Source organism: Topomyia yanbarensis, chromosome 2 (assembly GCF_030247195.1).
Source record: "Topomyia yanbarensis strain Yona2022 chromosome 2, ASM3024719v1, whole genome shotgun sequence".
Classification (NCBI taxonomy): Eukaryota; Metazoa; Arthropoda; class Insecta; order Diptera; family Culicidae; genus Topomyia; species Topomyia yanbarensis.
Genome location: NC_080671.1, coordinates 199,791,692 through 199,816,505, shown reverse-complemented (window position 1 = coordinate 199,816,505; position 24,814 = coordinate 199,791,692). Strand labels below are relative to the sequence as shown.

General features: G+C 39.6%; 1 protein-coding gene across 4 annotated transcripts in view; it reads right to left on the bottom strand.

Annotated features, from left to right (window-relative positions):
* LOC131682649 (protein outspread) overlaps positions 1-24,814 on the bottom strand; it is a 641,520-nt gene that overhangs the window by 1,499 nt on the left and 615,207 nt on the right. For 3 of the 4 annotated variants that reach the window (XM_058964301.1, XM_058964299.1, XM_058964302.1), the window contains 7 exons: positions 7,804-8,474; positions 3,641-7,720; positions 3,431-3,565; positions 3,231-3,367; positions 3,022-3,174; positions 2,864-2,957; positions 2,410-2,656 (listed from right to left, as the gene is read on the bottom strand). In XM_058964301.1, coding sequence (XP_058820284.1) covers positions 2,410-2,656; positions 2,864-2,957; positions 3,022-3,174; positions 3,231-3,367; positions 3,431-3,565; positions 3,641-7,720; positions 7,804-8,474 — 5,517 coding nt within the window. The remainder of the gene's footprint in view (positions 1-2,409; positions 2,657-2,863; positions 2,958-3,021; positions 3,175-3,230; positions 3,368-3,430; positions 3,566-3,640; positions 7,721-7,803; positions 8,475-24,814) is intronic. The other variant, XM_058964303.1, reaches the window with a different exon arrangement.

Sequence of the window (24,814 nt, the reverse complement as noted above, 5' to 3'; positions counted from 1 at the left end):
ATCCACTGGATTCGCCTTCATTTTTTCGCTGCCTTCGTTACTAAATACATACAAAGCAAAACAATAAAGATAACGCCCCTTCCTCTTTCAATTCTAGCGAGTAGTAGAAGCAGCGTCTTTCGTTATCCTATTACAATACGAAAATTCAATATTGTTTTAATTTTAAATCAGTAATTTTGCTACTTATTTTTATGCATCATAACATGCAACTAGAACGCCGTAAACACGGGAAATATGCACACCAATAGTGCTTCAGTCATCCAATATCATCGCTAGCTCGTAAATCCGCAAAAGCTAACAATGACAGGTAAATATCGTAACTAGTGTATTTTTGTTTGTCCAGCACTATGTTCAATATCCAAGGTGCTAATGCCGTTCTCAATCTCAAAGCGAAAACGAGTGTGTGGAGCAAATAATGAAATTGAATTTGCACGCATGCTTTTTCGTAGGCCGTTGTCGTTTTCGCAATGTTCTGGTGGTTTAAAAAGTAGCGTCGCTCTCTCATGATTTTCGCCTGAATGCAGCAAATGAAAAAAAAACATACTTCAAGTGCATAGATTTATGCGAGGAATTTAAAATGGGTAGAAATTGTGGCGCGATGTTTTTCTTTCCAATACAGTGCGAAAACGTCAAACGAATCGAATGACCCGGTATATGCTAAAAATATGCTCGATATTGAAGAGATAGAGAAAATCTAATTACAAATTTGCTGTTTTTTCCTTTTTGAAACACCTTGGCATAATTTAAATGTGACATGGATACAAGTACAACCATAAATCGGACCATGCGATCTTCCTTATTATTTATTGAGTGATCGACTATACCGAGATGGCTGACTTGATAGGGATGGAAAGATACCTCATACAACAAATTCCACCTTTAGTTTAGGCCGCTTAAGTCACCTTCTACGATCTATTTCTGTGATCCTAGCGACAAGTTTTGGCATCTGGTTACAACAGACTTAACTGGACCTCAGCTAGTTGAACCATTGTCCAACTAAAAAGCATCTGAATGTCAAAATCTTATGTAAAATTTACTTTGACAATCAATCTGACAATTATTAGAGATGTGAATAGATGAAATTACACTACTAACGTCTCCTTTGGAGAGTTTTTGACATCTGTCAGTCGGTCCAACTAACGAATCAAATTCGTTAGTTGGACAGAGGTGTGGCCCAACCATCGAATCACGACTGTATTCTACGCAGTGTTACGCATTCCTCTGTACGGGACTCTATATTGTATACAGACTCTAGTCTGCTTAATAAAATATTCTGGTTGCAGTTGAAAATCGCAAAATGCGGCTTGCGCCTTTCGTTTTTTTATCTGCAGAGTGTGCAACTAAAGCGCATCTTGTGTACATGTTAGAGAATCAACTTGCGCATCATCTACACCAGTTGCGCTTTAGTTCCGCACGCTAAAAATCGGAGGAAAATCGAAAGGCGCAAGTTCACTATTTCGATTTTTAACTGCAACCAGAATATTTCTGGCTTCAGAATATTCGTCTCTCTTTCCATTCTCTCCGGAACAAATCAAAATAGAAACATGAATTTTGTTTCCAGAATTATTGAACGATTCGAAGAATAGTATGCAGAGTTGCCAGTTCAATGAAATCGGTCGAAATTCGAGCCAAACTTTATTGATATTGGATGGATTTGTTGTTATTTCTTTAAATTTTTTAGCAATACTCGATTTATTAAAAAAAACTATTTTTTTTTAAATTTGCCAGGGAAAATAGGAATTCTTACAAAACGGAACAGAGTATAAAGATTATTCTGAGGTGACGTTGCCCTTGGAAAGAACACAAAAAACATCGAATTTGGTTATTCAATTTCTTAGCTAATAATATGGCCAGCGGCTGTGGATCAGTTCGGCAGATACGAACAAATCCACATAGGGACGTCATAAATGACGTAGCATTATATGGGGGAGGGGGAGTTTTGTATTTTGTGATGATGTGTGACGACAGGGGGGTAGGGGATCATATCATGCTACGTAGCTTTACCCGTTTCATCTAACATAGTTTTTTTTTAAATTTTTACATTTTTTACGAAGTCAAGGGGGGGGAAGGTTTACCGTCAAGCTACGTAATTACCAGGGGGGTATTTAGGGGTTTGTGACGAAATGCTACGATGGGGGAGGGAGGTGTTAAAAATCACTCAAAAAAATACTACGTCATTTATGGATCATCCCGTATCTATTTGGCATCCTCCTCATGGACAAACGTGGACTTTTTCATATCCAGTCCGCTCCCCTAAATTGCCCACGTAGTATATGGCTGGCCCCTATTTAAATGGCTGAAAAAATAATTTTCCCCAATAATGTGCAATGTGGTCGTCCCAGTGCTATACAATCCATAGAAAGGAGTCCTGCGAACAGTTAAAACTTAAAGTACAGAACAATGTAATACCTTCACAAAACTTCAATCTGGGGTGTGATTCATTCTTATTGTTAATAATATGGTACTCTTTGTTGTGACTATCAACACCATGGCCTGAGGAAGATGAACTGCTGCTGGTCACTGACGTTGAATCGGTACTGCCGAGTAGGGTGGTATTTGGCGTTGTTGCAGTACCTACCACCGGGCTTACTTGTACTGTCGGAGTCGTCGAACTGCTGCTACTCAGGAAGTTTCGCACACTGCTCACATCTTCATGCTGTTAGTTTTGTTGGGTTTAGGTTAGGATAATTACATCCAGGTGATTAGAAACGAAAAAAAACATTTGAGTTACCAAACATATCAGGAAGTGACGAACCAAAACGTATCCAGTTTTCTATTTAAAAATGTTAAACCCTTTAACATCGCACTCCATTAGAAAGCTGGATATTTGCTACATAAGACACAAAATCCATCATATACTGACCGCATTCAGCTGACTTCCTTTCGATGTGTAACTACTGAGCGAAGAAGATTCACCGGATTCGCCCAAAACGAAGTGCGCTCGCAATTGTTTGTTTCTAAGTCGATAATGCATTGGATTATTTGAAATATTGATACGTTTCTTGTTTGCGGACATATTACCTAACATCGAGTTGCTGAATGTGCTGTTGGGAATATTTCAGTTGCTGGGAAGCGATTCTCAATTTTTCCTCTAGCGATGCTGTTTCTACACATTTCATCGAGTACTTTTCCGACAGGGACAGAATTTCCTGGCGTACTTCTTCCAGCTCTTGCCTAATATGAATCGATATTAGATTGCAGTTAGTCAGTTACCATATTTCTAAACTTACTCTTTTTCTTTAAAGGTTAGTGGAGATTGGCCTCCCTTCTGGAACTGCTTCAAAAACTCCTGCTTGAAACGAGCAACTTCTCGCTGAACTTCGTTTTGGTGAGCTTTCCTCATTGCATCCAATGCTGCCAAAGTTGCCTGTTTCAATTTAAAATATTAACAGTTTTTGCAATATCGAAGTGTACCGCATAAAAATAATACCTGTGTTTCTTCGGCCAGCGCCTGTTCCTTTTCTACAATCAATCGTGCTATTTCGTGCTGGTGTTTTTCTTGCAAGTCGTGAATGATGCGTTTGTGGGAAGCTTCCATCGCGGCTAGTCCTTTTTCGCAAAGAGCCTAAATCGGGATTATAAACAGAAGCAGGTTTATTATCAATTCAAACGTTATAGTCATTCAAACAATTCTACTCACTCTCAGTTGCTCGATTTCCGCTTGATACTTCGATCGAAGGCTGTCTTCGTCGTCTTTATCTTTCTGCGAGTCGATTTCGTTTGCCATCTGCTGTTCCCGGTAGGCAGCGTGCAGATTGTCTACTTGCTGAGCGTGTTCTGTCTCCAGCATCTCCAGATGCCTTTCATGTTTCTTCACGAGATCCTTCTCCCGTTGAATCTGCTCAAACACGTAGTCACGCTCTTTCTCTAGCTCGGCGTATTCCTGTACATTTCTTTGGTAATTGTTGGAAAGCTCCTCGTACTTGTCGCGAAGTACTTTGGATTTTTTGCGTTCCTCATCGTAATTTTCCAGCAATTCTTCAATTTCTTTATCTTTCTCATGGCACATTGTCTCGTAATCACGAAGCTTTGTATTCAACTCACTCAACTCATTTTCGCGCAACTTCAGTAAATTATTCTCATTGTTGAGCCTCTTTTGTATTTCACTCTTTTCGCTCTCGATATTCGTCAGAAGCTGATTCTGTTCGACGATCTTTTTATTGAGTTGATTAACTTTCGCCTCGTTCTGTTGCTTTAAGCTGGCAATGTCAGTCTCGTGGCGATCGGTAATTTGGATAAGCGTCTCTTGCAGTCGATCGCATTCATCACACTGAGCGTGCAGCATATTTGCTTGTAGTAACAGAGAATCAATACGTTTCTGAATCTCGCAACATCGTGAGTGTATGCTTCGCAAGCTATCGACATCAATCGTACTAGAAATCAATACATTATCTGGGATCACGGTATTATGCAGTGACACAACCGATCGTTCCAGTTCATTTAATGCGTTCGATATCTCTTTGATGTCCGATTTATTGGTCAAATGTTCATGTACGAAGTATTTGTACATGAAATTAAAGTCCGCTTCGGCTAGGATGTCATCTGGATTGGCTATTTCCAAGTCTGAAGTCAGATCAGTGTACAAATTTTCATACTTTTTAAGACCTACTACACTGAAACTATTGGTATCCTCACTTATCAGTTTGATTTTGGCAGGCACGTAATCTCCCTTTAAAACCTGGACGCGAGCATCGATCAAAGCTTTATGGGCGATAATATCAGCAAACTCTGCCAGCAGTTGTCGTCCCTCGCTTGGCTTTCGTTCTTGCTCCAGATGCAATCGCCACTGGCCACGTTTCATTTTTTCTAGACTTTCTTCGTAGCACTCCGTTAGCTGTGTCACTGCCATTTCCATTTCTTTTCGTAGTACATCTTGAACAGCATCGGCAAAATTTTCAAAAGTTATCCGTTCGTTTGTTGACAACGCGTAGCCAAAAGCGGGTGTTATAGCATTTTCATACCGTTGAGCACTTCGCATCATGATGTGGGCTATTTCAGACTGGACTAGTTCGGCATTCACTGCTTCTTGAGCCTGTCGCCAAGCCTCCTGAACAGCACCCTGAATTGTTTCGTTTGATGACGAAATGTAGCTAAGTGTTTCAGCAGCCAAACCATACGCCAAATTTTCCATTACAGTCGTTTTGTAACGTTTTGCTACCATGTGAACCTCGTTCTGCTGTCGCAGCAGATCATCTAACAGATTAGGACTCAGTGGCGGGAAGTTTAATGGTCTAGTGCTGCTGGTTCTTCCTGCTGACAGCACTAGTTTCCTTGCTAAAACACTTGCCAACACATCAATACTACTGTTCGTTTTGATTCCACACTTACCGGCTAGTTTCGCTTTCAGCATTGCCATTAGTTGAATCGTTTCGGACACTTCTACTTTGGTTTGTTTCTCTTCGTATTCTTTTACATTTTCCGCTCGTTCCAGTGCATTTCTCAGTCGGCCGAAACAAACACTTTCGTACGCAATTCGTTCGGCTAACAATTCCATGTCCTTTCTTTGACATAACCCATTCGTTTCTCGAAGCATTCGACGCTGCTTTAACAGATCACTTAGTTTGTTTTTTAGCTGACCCTCCATCTGCGTAAGTGCTAGCTTGATCGGGTTCGTTTCAGGTAGCAGAATAATGTTATTATTTAACGCAAAGTCCTGTATAACACAATTGTCGCAACTGTCACGTAGTAGTTTCGACACTTCCGATAGACACCGTTCGACGAATTTGAATGAGTCCTTCTTGTCTGCAATTGGTGAAACTGATCTACGCGACCGAGACGATTTTAGGTTTTGAAACTGATGCATACTTTGGTTAACTAGCTCACGAACTGAAATTACTACACCTTCTAGGCTTTTCAGGCGGTCCATTAGATGTTCGGAGAACTTTGGAGGAATGAAGCTAGCTGCATTATTGCCATCTTTGGTGCAACTCGTACTACTGATGACGGCTTCCGTACTGTTGACACATTCGTTAGAGCTTGAAACCGATAGAACTTCACCGGTAGTCGCTTTAATCGTTTCGACTCGTTTTTCCAAAGTATTCAGTCGTAACAAAACCTGCATCGGCTGGGTAGAAATCGTAGCACTATCCAAGCTCTTTCTTCGAAGTCGTGTAGAAGCTCGTTTCACGTTCTTTAGCTCGGATGATTCCTGTGGCGATACAGCCGCTTCAACCAGCATCGATCCATGCTCCAATGCATCAATCTTGTTTTCCAACTCAGTCACTTTCTCTTCTAGTTCTTTTTGAATGGAGAGTGATTCCTTACCTTTCAAAGACAGCGATCTCCTTTTTTCGTTTCGAACAAGCTTTTGCCTCAACATTCGAACTTGTTTTTCAGCATTCGTATACTTGTTTGTCATATCTTGAATTCGGTCTGCCATCATTCTCGACTGTGCTTCATGCTCTTTTTGCTGCCGGTCTATTTCTTTCTTGATCCTTACATAGGATATCTCAAGATCATCGAACATCTTGTGCGATTCTTTTAGTTCTCGTTTCATAGCCTTTAACTCGCTCACAGCTTTCTCGAACCGTGCCCTAAGCTCGTGATACTCGTCCGTTAGCATATCTTTATCCAAACTGTTCGGGTCTACCTCGTTTAAACTAGTCAGATCGCTAAACGAGTCCATTCGTTTCATCTTACCCATTTTTGTATTTAAGCTGCAAATGCTGGAAGCTGGACTGGAAATCCCGAAATCACGAATTTTCTTGTACAACGACTCATTTTCCTCGATACCACGTGCAAGACGATCCTCTAATTCTTTGATCATCTCCCGACTTTTGTCCAACTCCACCGTTATCCTATCGATAATTTCTTGGGCACTGTTTCGACTTTCATCTAATTGCATCATCAGTTTTTCACGATTCTCCTCGCTCTCTCGTTTTCTTGTAAGTTCGTGCTCCGTCCGTTCCAATGTTGCCAGCAGCTCAGACATTCTAGCCTCCCGTTCGTGGGTTTCCTCCCGTAGAATGGAAAGTTCCTTCTCAGCAGCCTGTAGCCGGAGCTGCACTTCTTTATCAATGAAAACTTCTTCCTGAACTGCGTTTATTAACGGGAGATCTTCCGACTGAACACTATCGATTGTACTACGTCGTGAGCTGGGTGGGGATGATCGGCTTCGTTTATGCAACCGATTGTGGGATGATCTTAATCTATCTTTGGTTCTAGCTATCGCTGAAAGAGGCACTGGCGGTGAAGAAGATAAAGGCGAGCCCCAATCTCCGACACTGTCCCTCCGACCACCTTCGGACGCAGTGCGGTATTCTTCGTCGGAAGAAAAAAGCATCGATTTTGGCGTTACCGGAGTTACTGGAGTCGTAACTACCACTGTCGTACTGGATGACTTCTGAGGCACATTGTTGTTTATAACATCACTGGTACTGTTCGATTTAGTAAGGTGTATGATCACGTCTTGACTCTTTTGGGCAGGTTTACAGTCCACCACGTCTTCGCCTCGATTCGTTTCGACGCCGATTCGAGTACTACTACTATGATTGGAGACTTTCTCCAAAATGGACCCACTGTCTATGATCTGTATCTCTAGCGGAGTTTTTTCCGTTAACGTGTCAAAGTTCTCATCGTTTTGATTTTTCAGCCCTAGGCTATTATTGTTTAGCATAACTTTGGTCTGTGGTAATCCAGCCGCATTCTTGAGCACATTTATCCAGTTGTTCCTGATGCTTATGGTCACTGTGGATAGTACGATTCTTCGGTTGTCCCATGTCTTTGAAAGATAAGAAAGGTTAAATAAAATTTTCATCGCTATATATCGAAATATACTAATTATGGAGCAGAAGAAATACATACCGTCAATTGAAATCCGAAGTTTTTGTTGACTGGCACCTCCGTTATGCTGGTAATGCTGTTGACATCGAGAACACCATCTAGAACTCCTTTCTCCTCAGCTACGGGATCACGGTAAAAGAACAGAGCTGCACCTCGGAGTGAGAACCAATGTTTACTCCATTCACCGTTGCGAGTATCCTGCTTCATAAGCCAGCCTTTTTTAGAGTTGAGCAGTTCCTCGGAAGGTAGGCTAACGCGAAGTTCGGAATTTTTCGCCAGATAGCTTGCGGGAGCATCATCGAGGCCACAATCTCCATCGGGATCACCTCGCTCGTGGGTTTGACTAGATCGCAACTTCAGACTAGAGGTTGTATGGTTAGCATTGGTAGGTTTTGACAGCTCTGACTTGATGCCGGTGATTCCAGTAGGAATCTTCTTAACAATGGCAGAAACAATGGCCGGTGCGGTAGACGGGATCGACAATGACTGTGGTCGGATTTGTCCGGTCATTTTGGGACTATACTGCGGTACCGTGTTCTCATCACGTGTGGGTTTGTCGTCCGCAGTCGCTATCATCGATAGACTATCTGTAATACACGGTGAGCTCCATCGGTTAACATTCGTGATGGTGTTGGCAATATCCTTTAGTTTCTCCTCCCGTCGCACATCGTCCAACAGATAGCATTTGGATGCTGAAAATATAGAAATTAACGATATCGTAAGTTTTACATTTCTTATAAAAGAAATGTATAGAATTCGCTCAAACTTTCAAGATTTTTTCCGAGGCCCTGAGGGCCGAGTCTTATATACCAATCGACTCAGCTCGACGATTTGGGACAATGTCTGTGTGTGTGTGTGTCTGTGTGTGTGTGTATGTAACGGACAAATTCTCATTCGTGTTTCTCAGCAATGGCTGAACCGATCTTATTCAAACCAATTTTAAATGAAAGAACTAAAAAACAGTATGAACGCTATTAATTTGTTTTTGATTCTGATGTTTAGTTTTTCAGATATGAATGTTTGAATGCGTAAAAATTGCGTTTTTGCAGTTACTTACAGATGTAAACATAGGGCTTTTTTCTTACATGCGAATGAGGGCTTTGAAACGCAACAAATTAACCTAAAAGTTTTGATTCTACGATATTGCTTTCTTAAACTACAGAAAAAAATACAACGGGCGAAACTGTATTTTAGTTTGTTTATTTAAAGTTTCGCCCTCCACGCTCCATGCAAACAAACAGGGCGATACTTTTTTTGCCAGCAGTTTAGAGGCGAAACTGTTATTTTCGTATTTTTTTAGGATTATCAAACTGATACCAGCTGTAAATAGTAACAATGATCTCTATTGAAAAAAAACCGGACGAAATCGGTGGTGTAAAACGGTAGTTATTGTAAAAAAACGTAAGGGCGATACTTCAATGCTGATAGATGGGACCGAAAAAGTAAACAATCGCCAAAGGGGCAATACTATCATTTTGTCAATTTCAATAGCAAAAACAAATTTTAATTTAATAATTTCAAATACTTTATGAAGTTTTGGGTTTCGATCACTGAATCATGCAATCTAGGATGTCAAAAAACACAATAGTTCTTAAATAGGAAATAAAACCAAGTCTGGAAATATTCACTGTTGATTTTCTTTGAATGGTATCACTGCTAGTATCGCCCTTTTCAAGAAAAAGCGTTGATTTCTTAGTTCTCAGTCGCGTTGGAAATTTGAGTAAAATATAAACTTCAAATCGATTAAAAAAAATTCGTTTTTTTTGTTTCAGTACAATATATAACCCCTTTAGGAAAATTCAGTTTTCCCACCACAATATAGATATTTTATTAATAGAGCATTAACAATAATTCGTTGGTATGTCTATTTTATGGGCCATTTTTTCGCTTTCCCATTGATTTGGTTTGAGATTTGAGAGTTTGAGAGCACTGATGTTGTCCTATGCTGATTTGAGCGATTCTCTTAGTCCTGCCACTATCCCATGTAGTAAGTGTTATCAAAAACATCGCGAAGCATCATGTTCTAAATGCTCTCAAACGATATAATATCCGAAGAGTGATAAGAGTTATAAGAAATGTCTCATCACACTGTTAGGTGGATTAAACACGTTTTTTGATCCTAGTATTAGCTGGAGAAAACTTTGTTACAAATATAAGATAGATGTTATGGTTTGGTATAACTTTTTCATCACGCGTCATGTAGCATCGCCAGGCATGTCGTGTTCCGTTCTTTTTTATTTTTGTAGGTACTTTTTTGATATTAATTAAAACTTCTAAACACTATAATTGTTATAAAAACCGCCTAGACCTTTAGGAAATATTTCTAAACAGAATCACGAAAGATATTATTTTCGGCATATACCTACACAGCTAAAAATTCTTGTAGCGCAATATCTTGCAAAACACAAATCCGACTATATACAGGGAATGTGGTATTTAAGGCTCAAGTTACCTCAAGGCTTGGTAGTATGCGTAAGAAAAATTGTGTTCAGCTTTGCCACCAGATTATCCATTTAAACCTTTTCAAAACTCCAAAAGAAGAATATCAGTCGATTTATTAGATCATCACGATTCAATTCATGCAAAATACCTGCTGGAAAAACCTTCGGCTTAGCTGGATGGTGCTTTTGAAAAAGTGGCTGTGATTTTTTATCACACTACCACACCGAGCTGGGGTACGCAACACAACTGCGCAATGAAAAAACCACAGCCACTTTTTCAAAAGCACCATTTAGCTAAGCCGATGGTTTTTCCAGCAGGTATTTTGCATGAATTGAATCGTGATGATCTAATAAATCGACTGATATTCTTCTTTTAGAGTTTTAAAAAGGTTTTAATGGATAATCCGGTGGCAAAGCTGAACACAAATTTTTCTACGCACACTACCAAGCGTTCAATTCTAACACATGCTTAAAAAAGGTAATTTGAACCTTAAGCCAATATATTCTGATTCCTGATATGTTTTGCAAACTGCGTATGAAATGAGCGTCTCAATTAAAACAATTCATTTAATTACATGTACAAATATGAGTTGTACGGCTTGCTTTTGTTTATTCTGCCTTAGTTTTAGATCAAAAGAGTCCCAACATTTTATTTGCGGCCTAGTTGTATTATCACGATACCTAATATTACGGCATGAAAAATCGATTTCGCTGTGACAATTTTTTAACATACTAAGGGTCGACTTCTTCACCCTCGCTTAACGCTTAAGCCAGTTTTAAACGTAGGGGAATTGTGGGTAAAACCGACACTCCACAACTTTCCCTAGAAATCAAATTTTTATTCATTTCATATCGACACTTTATCATTAGGACGATTATGTAGAGAATTTGAAGACAAATTGGATTTACGTTACCCAAGTAACAATTGAAGTTTTATAGCACGCTGCAATTGCAATATAAGTTTTATCAGTGGCTATAAGACTACTATAAAACCTCAATTGCTACTAGGGTAGTACGCCGAACGTCAGAAAAATAATAAAAAACATACGACAGCAGCGTTCATGCTCGTTAGGATATTAGATTTTTTTGGTAGATTTTAGGGTTTTAACGGAACAAAAGCTTTTCAAATCACCATTTTTTTCAGTACCTATTATCATCGGCCTTTCTTATGATCAACTGGGTGCATTGAAGACGAGTTTGATAAATTCAATATTTTTAATAGCATTTTAAAAAAAAAGTGCGCTGTTGGGGTAAATCCGACACCCTTTGGTTAGGGTAAAACCGACACGCTGTTTTTTTTTATTCATTTCGTTTATTTGATAGGCACAAATGCGTTAGCTTGGCGGTGCCAAATTCTTTTGTTTTTACATTTTGGATATTTTAAAACTAGGAGGTTACAATGTTGAAATATTTTTTTTTAAAAAAGAAAAATTTTACAGCTATCTTAAGACTAGAAATAAGATTCTATATACAAGAGAGGGGGCAAAAGATTTTTTTATGAAAAAATTTTAAAACAAGGAATTCAATAGTAATAATTTTTAGGAAATATTTACAGTTATCTTAAAACTAACACTATAGTTTGGTACACAAAAGGGGGAACAAATATTTATGAGAAAATTCGCAGGTGTTTTAAGAATAGGGATACAATTCTATTTACAAGATGGGGGACAATAGTTTTAACAAAGAGGTAAAATTACAACTATCTTAGAACTAGGAATACAGAATACAAATTTGAACTTTTTTAGCGGAGACTTATGCTTGGTCAAGATATTCAGAGGGGGCTGTAGAAGCAGTTGTATCAAGGACAGGGGAGAGAAAGCGTAGATGGTGACCGGGAGAGAAGAGCAAAACTTGCAACTTTCGGGCAAACGGGAGATCAGCGAAAGATTACCGCCTCAGTCTAGTAGGTCGGATTGGCGGATGGTATTTTTCGGACCCGCGGGGAATCCTTCAAAAGTCATCGGACCTTGAGTCGCTCTCGCTTCAGTTTCCGTAGTGGTAAGTGCGACGGCGGTTACATAGTTGCAGTCTGGAGCTGATCGGTCCCACAAGGCAGGAGAAAGCTTCTAAAACGAGAAATAAAAAGAGAGGGGCTAAATTGGGATATTTGTCGTTTTTATGAAAGTATAAATAAGGGACATATAGGGGAAATCACGATTTGCCAGTATATCTCGGACTGGGACATTGGGTGGTCTACCTCGGGCCCGAAGGGAATCCTTTAACTGAGACCTGGAGTCCAAGTACCCGGCGCATACCCAGACAACGTGCTCGATGTCGTGATAGCCCTCGTCACAAGCGCACAGACTACTCTCCGCAAGCCCAATACGCCACAAATGCGCATCCAAGGTGTAGTGGTTGGACATAAGTCGGGACATTACACGAATAAAATCCCGACCCACATCCATCCCTCTGAACCAAGGCTTCGTTGATACCTTTGGGATAATGGAATGTAGCCATCGTCCAACTTCACCATTGCTCCACGAGGTTTGCCAACTGTTGAGTGTCCTCTGACGACAAATACTAAAAAATTCGTTGAAGCAGATTGGTCTTTCGTATATGTCACCATTTAGTGCGCCCACCTTTGCTAATGAGTCGGCCTTTTCATTGCCCGGGATAGAGCAATGAGAGGGGACCCAAACAAAGGTAATTTGATAAGATTTTTCAGATAACGTACACAAGGACTCCCGTATCTTCCCCAGGAAATATGGGAATTGCTTTTTGGGCTTCATCGCACGAAGAGCCTCGATGGAGCTGAGGCTGTCCGAAATGATGAAGTAGTGATCTGTGGGCAGAGTGTCGATGATCCCAAGGGTGTACTGAATTGCAGCTAACTCTGCGACGTAAACTGAAGCGGCATCATTGAGCTTGAATGAAGCGGTGATAGTATTGTTGAAGATACCGAAGCCAGTGGACCCATCGAGATTTGATCCGTCAGTGTAGAACATTTTGTCACAGTCGACTTCTCGGAATTTATTATAAAATATATTGGGGATCACTTGCGGGCGTATATGGTCCGGGATTCCACGAATCTCTTCCTTCATGGATGTGTCGAAGAATACAGTAGAATCAGAAGTATCTAGGAAACGAACACGGTTGGGAGTATATGAAGAAGGATTAATGCTCCGTGCCATGTAGTCGAAGTACAAGGCCATAAATCGGGTTTGAGAATTAAGCTCGACGAACCTCTCGAAGTTTTCAATCACCAACGGGTTCAGAATGTCGCATCGGATGAGTAATCGATATGAGAGTTCCCAAAATCGATTTTTTAGCGGAAGAACGCCCGCCAGCACTTCGAGACTCATCGTATGGGTCGAGTGCATGCAACCCAAGGCAATGCGCAAGCAACGATACTGGATTCTCTCCAGTTTGATGAAGTGTATGTTCGCAGCGGAGCGGAAACAGAAACACCCGTACTCCATCACCGACAATATCGTTGTTTGGTACAACCTGATCAGGTCTCCTGGGTGAGCACCCCACCATGTTCCAGTTATTGTTCGGAGAAAATTGATCCTTTGTTGGCATTTCTGTTTCAGATACCTAATGTGACATCCCCAGGTACCTTTAGAGTCGAACCAGACCCCGAGATATTTAAATGTGAAAACCTGGTTGATCGTTACACCCATTAATAGAAGCTGGAGTTGCGCCTAGAAAAAACAACCAACTCATTTTTCTCCGTGGAGAACTCAATACCCAGCTGAAGAGCCCAAGCAGACAAATTGTCCAAGGTATTTTGTAATGGTCCTTGCAAGTCGGCAGCTTTGGGCCCTGTAACAGAGACCACGCCGTCGTCTGCAAGTTGCCTTAGCGTGCATGAATTGGCAAGACAATCGTCAATGTCATTCACGTAGAAATTGTAGAGCAGGGGACTTAGACATGAGCCCTGGGGAAGACCCATGTAGCTAAATCGCGATGTTGTTAAATCGCCATGCGAAAAGTTCATGTGCTTTTCAGACAACAGGTTTAGCAAAAAGTTATTTAAAATTGGCGAAAGACCATGCTGGTGCAGCTTCTCTGACAGAATGTTGATAGAAACTGAGTCAAAAGCCCCCTTAATATCCAAGAAGACTGATGCCATCTGCTCTTTGTTAGCATAGGCTATTTGGATTTCTGTAGAAAGCAACGCAAGGCAATCGTTCGTCCCTTTGCCTTTGCGGAAGCCAAATTGTGTATCTGACAGTAAGCCATTTGCTTCAACCCAATTGTCGAGGCGAAACAAGATCATTTTCTCGAACAACTTCCGAATACAGGACAGCATTGCAATCGGCCGATACGAGTTGTGGTCGGAGGCTGGTTTTCCTGGTTTTTGGATGGCGATGACCTTCACTTGCCTCCATTCATAAGGGACAATGTTACCCTCAAGAAACTTGTTAAATAAATTCAACAAGCGCCTTTTTGCAGTGTCAGGTAGATTCTTCAGCAAGTTGAATTTGATTCTGTCTAACCCTGGGGCGTTATTGTTGCATGATAAGAGAGCAAGTGAGAACTCCGCCATCGAAAACCGACACGCTGTTAAGTTGGTTGTGTTTGTTACACGGTTGCGTTTCGGCTTCACCTCATCAGAAATCGACATTAACTTTTTGTCGGAATAGATTAGCGCCGGCTTGACGCAAATCCCTTAAAACTAAAACACACTTTGTGTTTCAATCGAACGACTGATCAAACGTGATGTCCCGACCGAGCAGAAGAAGATTTATTACAAAAGGCTAGAGATCTGTGTGACACTTCAATTACACTATTAGCGCACTATAGTAATAGCAGAAATATACAGAAATAGTTTTATTGTGTTTATTTCTTATAAGTCTCTTTAAAAATCAAAAATTGGAATATTTGCTTATCAAGTTCTATTGAAGCTTTTGCTATTTCTGCTAAAAGCTCATCACACCGAATTTCTAGTGTTCTCTTGGTTTGTCATAGATGAACTTTATCAATGATGACAATGATCTTTTGTATATCCCGGTAGATCGTTGATGATCAGAGTCCCGAAAAATCAAAGTAGAATGTAGAATTATTGCAAATTTTCTCTAATGAAATAAAATGACACTGAAGGTTGCAATGATGTGCGTAAGGATTATTTGGAAATACCTATATCAAGAAATAACCCTATAGCATAAAATACTCTTGTTTATAACACTACGTTTTCGAATTCTCTTGCCCTCACTAAATAATGAAGCTACAAAAAGCACATGTTTGCATCACACATATTCACACTTTATTACTTACGCAAATATCACATTTTTAATAAAAAAGTGGAGAGAAAATTTCGGTTTTACCCCTATTGGGTGTCGATTTAACCCGCAGTGCCTACAAAAAGTCACTTTGTTTTCCAAGTTTTGCAACAAATAATTTTTAATAAAATTATTTTTTTGAAGCGTTGACAAAATTAAGCCTTGTTAAGAATTTTCTGAAGAAGAATTCTACGTACAGTCGATGGTATATGGGGGTGCGCGACGTTTGGCATAAATACGTTATGCATAAGTACGTTAGGCATAAGTACGTTAGACATACGTGGCATAAGTACGTTAGGCATAATGGACGTTAGACATAATGGAGGTTAGGCATAATGGACGTTTGGCATAATGCACGTTTGGCATAATGCACGTTAGGCTTGGGGATGGCGAGTGTCAAGAGATATTGGACGAGAAGAATGCAGCACGCACAGCGATGTTGCTTCAAGCCACTCGTCAGAACGTGGAATCATATCGACGGAAGCGAAAACAAGACTCGTCTTTTTCAGGACAAAAAGCGCCGCCTGGAAGAGTCTGAGAGAAGAGATGGAGCTGCTGTATCGCTCTCAGGAAACGCGGGCGTTCTTCAAGAAGCTGAATGACTCTCGCAACGGCTTTGTGCCGCGGGCCGAAATGTGTAGAGACAAGGAAGGTGGCATCTTGACGGACGAACGTGAGGTGGTCGAAAGGTGGAGGCAGTACTACAATGAACATCTGAATGGTGCGCAGGCCGACAATCGGGCGTTCGAGGAGGACGATTATGTCAGTGTCGCAGCTGACGGGGATGTACCGGCGCCCACTATGAATGAGGTTAACGAGGCTATTCAATAGCTCAAGAACAACAAAGCAGCTGGTAAGGATGGTCTAGGAGCGAAACTCTTCAAGGTGGATCCGGAGAAACTGACTGAATGCATGCACCGAATAATCGAAAGAATCTGGGACAGGGAACAGCTACCAGAGGAGTGGAAGGAAGGAGTCATCACCCCGATATACAAGAAAGGCGACAAATTGGACTGTGAAAACTACAGAGCGATCACAGTGACAAAAAGTGATATAAGAAATAGAAATAAATTTGCATAACAAAAATTGTGTATTTTCTTATGCCGAACAAAATCTTAGAAAATTTTGATATTCTAAAAAATCTCCCTGAAAAGTTATTTTGAAAAAAGTGATTTTCGGGGGTGTATCATAGAAAACTCCACAATTATTTTCATAAATGACCAAACAAAAATTTGCTTCTCAGCTTTAGGGGTATTAATCACCAAACTTATATTTTAATAAGATGGGAAATATTTTAAAGGCAAACTTTGCTGAAGACACTTTAGCTCGAAAATCGTTTTTCGTGGTCAAAACAATTTCGATCACGTTTTTGCCTATTTGGAAACACTATAATTAAAAGCAGACACGTTTATCAGCTCCGTGTTATATTTTCGGCTGAAAAAATGAGAACATTGACAAAATGAGAACATTGACGAGAGGTACATAGTCCAGCTGCATTTCACGCAATATCGTCACCAGTCACCGGGACGCACACTTGTCACCAAACCGTGAGGAAGCCCTGACCCCCCCCATCACTCAAGCCCTTCCTGCCAGCGATCAGCTGCCGTCCCGGTCCTGTGATGGAGCTGGGAAAAGGGGTCTTCCGCTAAACCTACCACAGGCAAGTGCAATGCATCTGCGAGCTCTTCCTTGCCTTAAAGCTCTTCGATTTCCAGCCTTGGTCAACGACAGGACAAGCTGCTGTTATACTACCAAAATGTTGGTAGAATCAACTCATTCGTTGAACAATATCGCCTTGCAGTCTCTGATAAGAGTTTTGACACCATTGTTCTCGTCGAAACGTTGTTGAACGATGACACGCTTTCCAGTCAGGTGTTCGGTACCGGCTATGAGGTGTTTCGTTGTAATCGGAACCTGAAGAATAACCAAAAATCCACCGGAAGTGGCGTATTAGTAGCAGTTAATTCCAGCTTGCAGGTAAGAGCTGTCGAGAACATTTCTTGGGTTTGCCGATTATCGAACTTGGCGACCGTAAGTTGTACCTGTGTGCGTTGTATGTTCCACCCGACCGCGCTCGTGACATCGAATTTGTCGCAGCTTGGTTTTTACGATCCTCGAAGATGCTAATGCAGTTGATGAAATTATGGTGGTAGGAGATTTTAACCTTCCTAGCATTTCATGGAAATCTTCCCGCAATGGATTTCTTTATCCGGATTCTGACCATTTCGTTCTCCACCCAGGTGCAGTGAGACCACGTTACTACAAATCAATCCTATTGCCAATGAGAATAACCGCCACTTTGACCTTTGTTTTGTCAGCGATCAGGTTTCCGCCACATCAATAGTGATAGCTCCCCGTCCTCTAGTAAAACCAGTAGCGCATCATCCTCCATTGATCGCCAGCACAGTGGTGCGATATTTCACCGTCTCCAACGAGTTTCGTAAAGCTGACCATCGCTTTATTGTAGACCTTGTTTCCACCATAGATTGGGAAAATATTCTGGACCGCGAAGATGTCGAAACTGCAGTTCAAACTTTTTCCCACGTTCTGGTGTACGTTATTGATCCTAAACGTTTTTGGAAATACGTTGACGAGCGGTGCAAGGAATCTAGACTGCCGTCGTCTACGACTTTCAATGGGAACACAGCTACCACATCTCGAAACATATGTGCACTTGTTTTGGAAAATTTCGCGAAAGTATTCACAAATTAGACACTAACTATTGAGCAAATCGAACTCGCTGCTAGCAGAGCTCTACTTGTAGGACAAGCTTTGGGTGCTATCGATGTCGATGCAACGATGATTACCAGAGCTTCCTCTCGGTTTAAGTCATCTTTCAATCCGGGACCCGACAGGTTCCCCTCCGTTATTTTGAAAAGGCATATTGAAGCTTTGATTACTCCGCTTCTTCATATATTTCGAGCATCTAGAGGAGTTTTTCCATCTTGTTGGAATTACGCGTACATGTTCCTTAGCCATAAAAGTGTAATAGGCGAGACGTCAATAACTACCGTCGAATAACTTCGTTGAGTGCTGTTTCGAAATTATTGGAGCTGGTGATTATGGAATCTCGTCAGGCTCGTCGAACGTCGGTTTGAAGTTGTTTACGCCGACTTATCTGCAGCTTTCGATAAGATAAATCTCGATATCTCAATCGCAAAAAAGGAGATATTTGGAATAAATGGTAGTGTTTTACAGTTGTTTCGGTCCTACCTCACAGACCGAGAGCTAGCGGTTGTCATAGGAGATAGTCGGGCGCCCACTTTTACTTGTACGTCAGGAATTCTTCAAGGAAGCCACTAGGGACCGTTGATGTTTCTTCAATTATGTTCATCTAGTACTGAAGATTCCACGATTGTCCTTCGCAGATGATCTCAAGATATTTTGCCTAATTCGTTCAATTGAAGATTGCAGATTTCTCCAATAGCATCTTGATGTATTTGCTGATTGGTGCAACACGAACCGCATGTGCGTGAACCCGAAGAAGTGTTCGGTTATATCATTTTCACGGCAAAAGGATTCGATTCATTATAACTACCATCTACAAGAAACAGACATTGAACGCGTCAGTCACGTTAAAGATCTGGCAGTAATTCTGGATTCTCAACTTACGTTTAAACATCACATCTCCTATGCAGTTGGTAAAACGTCTCGAGCACTGGGATGCATCTTCAGGATAGCCAAAAAATTTTTATTGTCTCAAATCGCTGTACTGCTCTTTATCGCTATCAAGCCTAGAATATTGCTCTGAAGTTTGCAGTTCAAACTACAATAACGGCGATGAGAGAATATAGTCCGTTTGGCGTCGCTTTTTACGTTTAGCGCTTCGTAACTAGATTGCCGTGGAGAGATCCCGCTCGACTACCTCGCTTTAAAAACCGGTGTCAGTTGATACAACTAGAGTCCCTACATGTTCCAAGGAATACCACAAGAGCTTTGTTCATCACTGACACTCTGCAAGGTCGTGTAGCCCTAGCTATTCTGGAGCAAATCAACATAAACGTCGCACTTCAAGCACTACGCAACAACATTATGTTCAGATTACCATTCCGTGGCACTAACTATAGCATGTATGGAGTCATCACTGGTCTGCAACGATATTTAACCAGACTGCTTCAGCATTTGATTTCAACGTTTCTCGACAACTCTGCGTATATGCAACACTTGACCTTTTTAATTTGTTTTTTGCCTTTCTCAATAGAAAGGTATTGTAATTGTTCTGAAAACCGACTTTTTAACGGAGGCCCGGAGGGCCGAGTGACATATACCATTCGATTCAGTTCGTCGAGTTCGGCAAATGTCTGTGCGTGTGTATTAGAGTGACAGGAAAAAAATGACCCCTATTGGCCTACCCCTGAGTCGATTTCTAGTCCCACCAGGAGTACTTGTTCCAAATTTGAAGCAAATCGGACAAGTTTAGCTACCGGACCAACGTGCCTGAAGTTTGTATGAGATTTTTCGACAATTTACATGGAGAAAAGCCATTAGCTCACATTTTCGCCGCTAGGTGGCACTGTTCGCAACGTATTATCACTGTAAGTGAAAATAAGAAAGAAAATTTAATTGTCTACAACTTTGTCGAAGACTACTAGCGAATCCGACTTTGTTAAAAGAAGTTATTAAACTTTTAGCGAAGTGATGTCTGAGTCAGTTTTCTATAGGGCCTAGCAGTGCATGGTTGTGCATCAGTACTCGATTCGCACGAACTAATCATTTTTGTGAAATAACCGTTAGATTTAGCTAGATAGTATGTTCAGAAGAATTGTAGTAAATAATAGGAGTCATATTTTGGTAAGAAAATTTTAGTTCCACATTGTACCGCATAGAGGGCGCCAACACTAACTTTTTAACGGAGAGAGATGGAAATTAGGCGTCTTCCACAAAGTTGTAGAACAGGCATTTTGCAATAATTCTCCCAAACAAATCGATATTCTATCTCTATTCTATGAAAAGTTAGTGTAGGCGCCCTCTATGCGATCAGTTGGAACTAAAATGTTCTAACCAAAACATAACTCGTATTATGTGGTATAATTCTTCTGAGCTAAACCTAACGGTTATTTCACAAAACTGTATAGTTCGTGGGAATCGAGTACTGATACACAACCTTGCACTGCTAGGCCCCATGGAAAACTGACTCGGACATCACTTCGTTAAAAGTTAAAAGTTCTTTTAACAAAGCCGGATTGACTAGCAATCTTCGACAAAGTTGTAGACAATTAAATTATCTTTCTTATTTTCACTTAACGTGATAATACGATGCATACAGTGCCACCTAGCGGCAAAAATGCGAGTTAGTGGGTTTTCTCCATGTAAATTGTCGAAAAATCTCATACAAACTTCAGGCACGTTGGTCCGGTAGCTAGACTTGTCCGATTTGCTTCAAATTTTGTGCAAGAATTTCTGGTGGGACTAGGAATCGAATCAGGGGTGGGCCGATTAAGTTTTCAATAATTCATTATTTTTCTTGGCAGTCTAGTGTGTATGTATGTGTGTGTATTTATGTGTGTGAATGTGCGTCTGTGTGTATGTGTATGTGACCGAAAATGTCACTCATTTTTCTCGGAGATGGCTGAACCGATTTTGATAAACTTAGTTTCAAATGAAAGATACAACGTTCCCATAGGCTGCTATTGAATTTCTGATGAATCCGACTTCCGGTTCCGGAATTACAGGGTGGTGAGCACGATCACGCAGAAAATGTGGAATTCATTGAAATTCTGCAATGACGGTATAAAGGTAATTTTTTTTCCAAAATATGACCACAACTGCTTCGATTTGTAGTATTAGGTCACTAACATCCATTCAAAGTCTCTTTGGGCACATTGGCCACCATCATCGGTTCTGGAAGCCCCGGCGGAAGTATCCAAATTCAGAATAACAGTCACATCGATTTCTCGGAGAAGGCTAGACCGATTCAACCAAACTTAGTCTCAAATGAAAGGTGTTGCGCCCCCGTAAATGGCTATTAAATTTCATCCCGATCCGACTTCCAGTTCGGGAGTTACAGGTTGTGGAGCGCGATCATATAGCAAATTCCGATTCAAACCGATACTCCGATGAAAGCAAAAAAGGTAAAAATTTCGCTAAAATGTATCTCAAACAGTCCAAATTTGCTGTTCCATGTCACCGACGGCCAACCAAACTTTCGTTAACTACATTGACCACCATAGAAGTGCCCGCGAAAAGCGGCCATTTTTCAAAATTGACGAACTCACATCCAGTGGTGCAAATTTTCATTTTCAAAAGCCAACTTTCAGCTCAATCAAACCCAACCATGATTCAAATTCAAAGCCTCCCTTAATCATTCACTTTCAAGTTGGCGGGATTTTCGTAATCAAACCGTACGTCTTCATTTCAAATTGATGCTTTTTCATTCACCAACCAAAGTTGTCTTCTGCTCTGTAGAGGCCAGTTTAGGTTAAATCGTTGGTTAAATGTTGACATATTTTGCGTTTTCAAGCTTACATGAATAGCAAGAATCATGTTCAGAGATGTTTTTCTTGAAAAACCTAGTCAATATCCCAGTACAGCGATATTCACAGGGTAAATGAAATCGAAAATGAATGAAAAATGATTGAGCAGCTGAGCTGTTTGAATGAATGATGTAAACGAATAACTGCGAATTGAACATAGTAGGGCATGATTTGAGATTTGTTCTTCCTTCAAGTTCAAAACAACCTGTTGAAAATTTGCTGCTCTGCTCACATCAGTTTCCCGGAAATGGTTAGGCCGATTTTCACAAACTTAATCCCAAATGATAGCCATAATATCCCCACAGATGTCTATAAAATTTCGTACGGATCGCTTATATGGGTCCGGATATATAGGCTAAACCGGCCGGTAACATATGAAATTCCCATATAAGCCGGAACTCAATTTTTTTTAAAGGGGGGACCCCATGAAATGTCAGAAATCGAATTCGTATTCTTTATGCCAAACATCTTTAAAATGCATGAAACGTCGAGATTTCATGTTATCTCGAAAATTTTTTTTTATGAAAGTCGACTTTTTGGGACGATATTACCGTGGCTCTTTTTTCTTTTGCAAAATTTTAGAACTCGAATAATGATTTCTTTTCTTGTATATAGTTGTCAAGTCATGTATAATAAAATTGTAATGTATAGATTTGAAAGCTTTTAATAAATATAAGCAACTAAAAAATTTTCGTGTTCATGATTGAGAGTCACAATTGCACCGCTAGGTGGATTAAAACAGGTTTTTTATTTATTGTATGACTATTGTTTTTGTGTACGACTTGATTATTAGAAATAAGATTAGTATTAGGGCCAACATCATTGGGGCTTTGTTATCTTTGTTATGCCTGTTGATGTATTAAACAAATAAACAAATAAATTAAAATGAATTCCTCATTTTAGAAAATGCGATAAATGAGTGATATTTATTGTTGAAAAAACCTCTGATATCAGTATGAATAAATGATATTTCCATAAAAGAAAAAAAAATTGGTTAATTTTTATTATACATCGAATTCATGAAGTGTGCAAAGTAGCCCCCAGCTAGTCCGTATATAATATTTTAAACGCTATATGAACAACTTTTCTATTTGTGAACCAATTCTGCTCATATTTGTCATAAATAACACATACACGTTGACGATAAATATATACTGATATGATACAAATCCATCGATTATTAATGGAGTAACAATTGACGAATTTCGCGCTAAATCGTATTCAGAATTTGCAGCACCCTCTCAGATTCTAATGAAACTTTCTGTAAATGAAGACTTTGTCACAAAAAGCCACCTTGCATATTTTGTTTTTCCAAAAATGATCTAGACTGCCTTTTGAAAAGGGCCAAACTTCTTTTTACCATTTTTTTCAAATGGCTATAGTCTAAAAATGACAAATCCTGCAAAAAATGTTGTTGGAGTGGTTTTCACAAAATTAGTCAAATTTTTGAATAAAAATATTGAAAAAATTCTTCATTGACTCACACTGAAAAAAATCGATCTTAAAAATTTAAAGTCGATTTACAAAAAAAACCCCATTTTTGATTTGGATGAAATTTTGTTCCAGGATAGATAATTATGTTCCCTACCTATTTACATACCAAACTGAATTTCTTTTTTTTTCTTCAGTGTATTTTTATCGAAAACTAAACCAATGAAAGTCATAATCATCTCAGAAAACAATAAAACTTAATTTGTGAGAAGATATTGTCTAATTTAGCAACTAATCATATTTTTATTAAGAGGTTAACTACTTTTTCATTTTTCATAAAATCGAATTTTTTTTATTACTTTATCTGAAAGAACAACTCCTTGAGAATGTTTATCCAAATCTCCTTAAAACCTCCTTTATTGTTTCGGGGAAAAAGCCATAACTCTGCCAATTATCAATTTATTTTTATAAACTTATGATTGTTTATTTTACTGATAGATGTACTACCAGAATATTATAAGTTTGATGTAATGAAATCATTGCTTTATTCTTTTACGTAATTTCAAACTTTCTTGACATTTTTATCGTTAAAAGGTATGTAACTTCTTAATCAAGAATCCCATTGAAAAGAGTTTATGTCGTTAAACAAATATTCCATTATTACTTTTTTATTTTCTTGTTTCGTGCTGAGGAAGAATCAGAGAAAGAAATAACCACCACAATATTATGTATTGAATTTTACATATTTATTTATTTATTTATTTATTTTTATATATTACATTTGTTTTAAAACTATCTTCATGCATGCTATTTTGTATTATTTCTATACAAGGAAAATATTTTTGGTTCATCTTCTGAATGAGAATACCTTTTCGTCTCTACTTTGCCCCCAGGAATAGACACAAAACTGTGGAATTTTTGAGTTCCAGATATTGTTTTGGCGTTATTATACAGCTCTTAGAGTTCTTCTGACATTTTGTTGTACTGTCCAGTGAATATGTAGCAGAAAATTAATTACTGTATCGATTTTGTTGGCTATTTTCGGCAAATTTGAGACTAAGAGAAACGAAAGCAATGAAATTGAAAGACGGATAGGTATTCTAGAGCGAATCAGTTATAAACTTAGAACGGAAAACTAGAACTAGGCAGGCTCATATGGGCATGATCGAAAGGAAATGTGAAGAATTCTTTGCGTTCTGCAGAGTAGGAGTTGGGCGTTGCACCCAAGTCTACCGCATGGTCTATGGTAGAACATAACTCATCATCATGTTTTACCACCCGATCATGCCCACATGAGCCTGCCTAGTTCTAGTTTTCCATTCTAAGTTTATAACTGATTCGCTCTAGAATACCTATCCGTCTTTCATTTTCATTGCTTTCGTTTCTCTTAGTTTCAAATTTGCCGAAAATAGCCAACAAAATCGATACAGTAGAACCTTGCGGCAATTAAAACATAGTAACA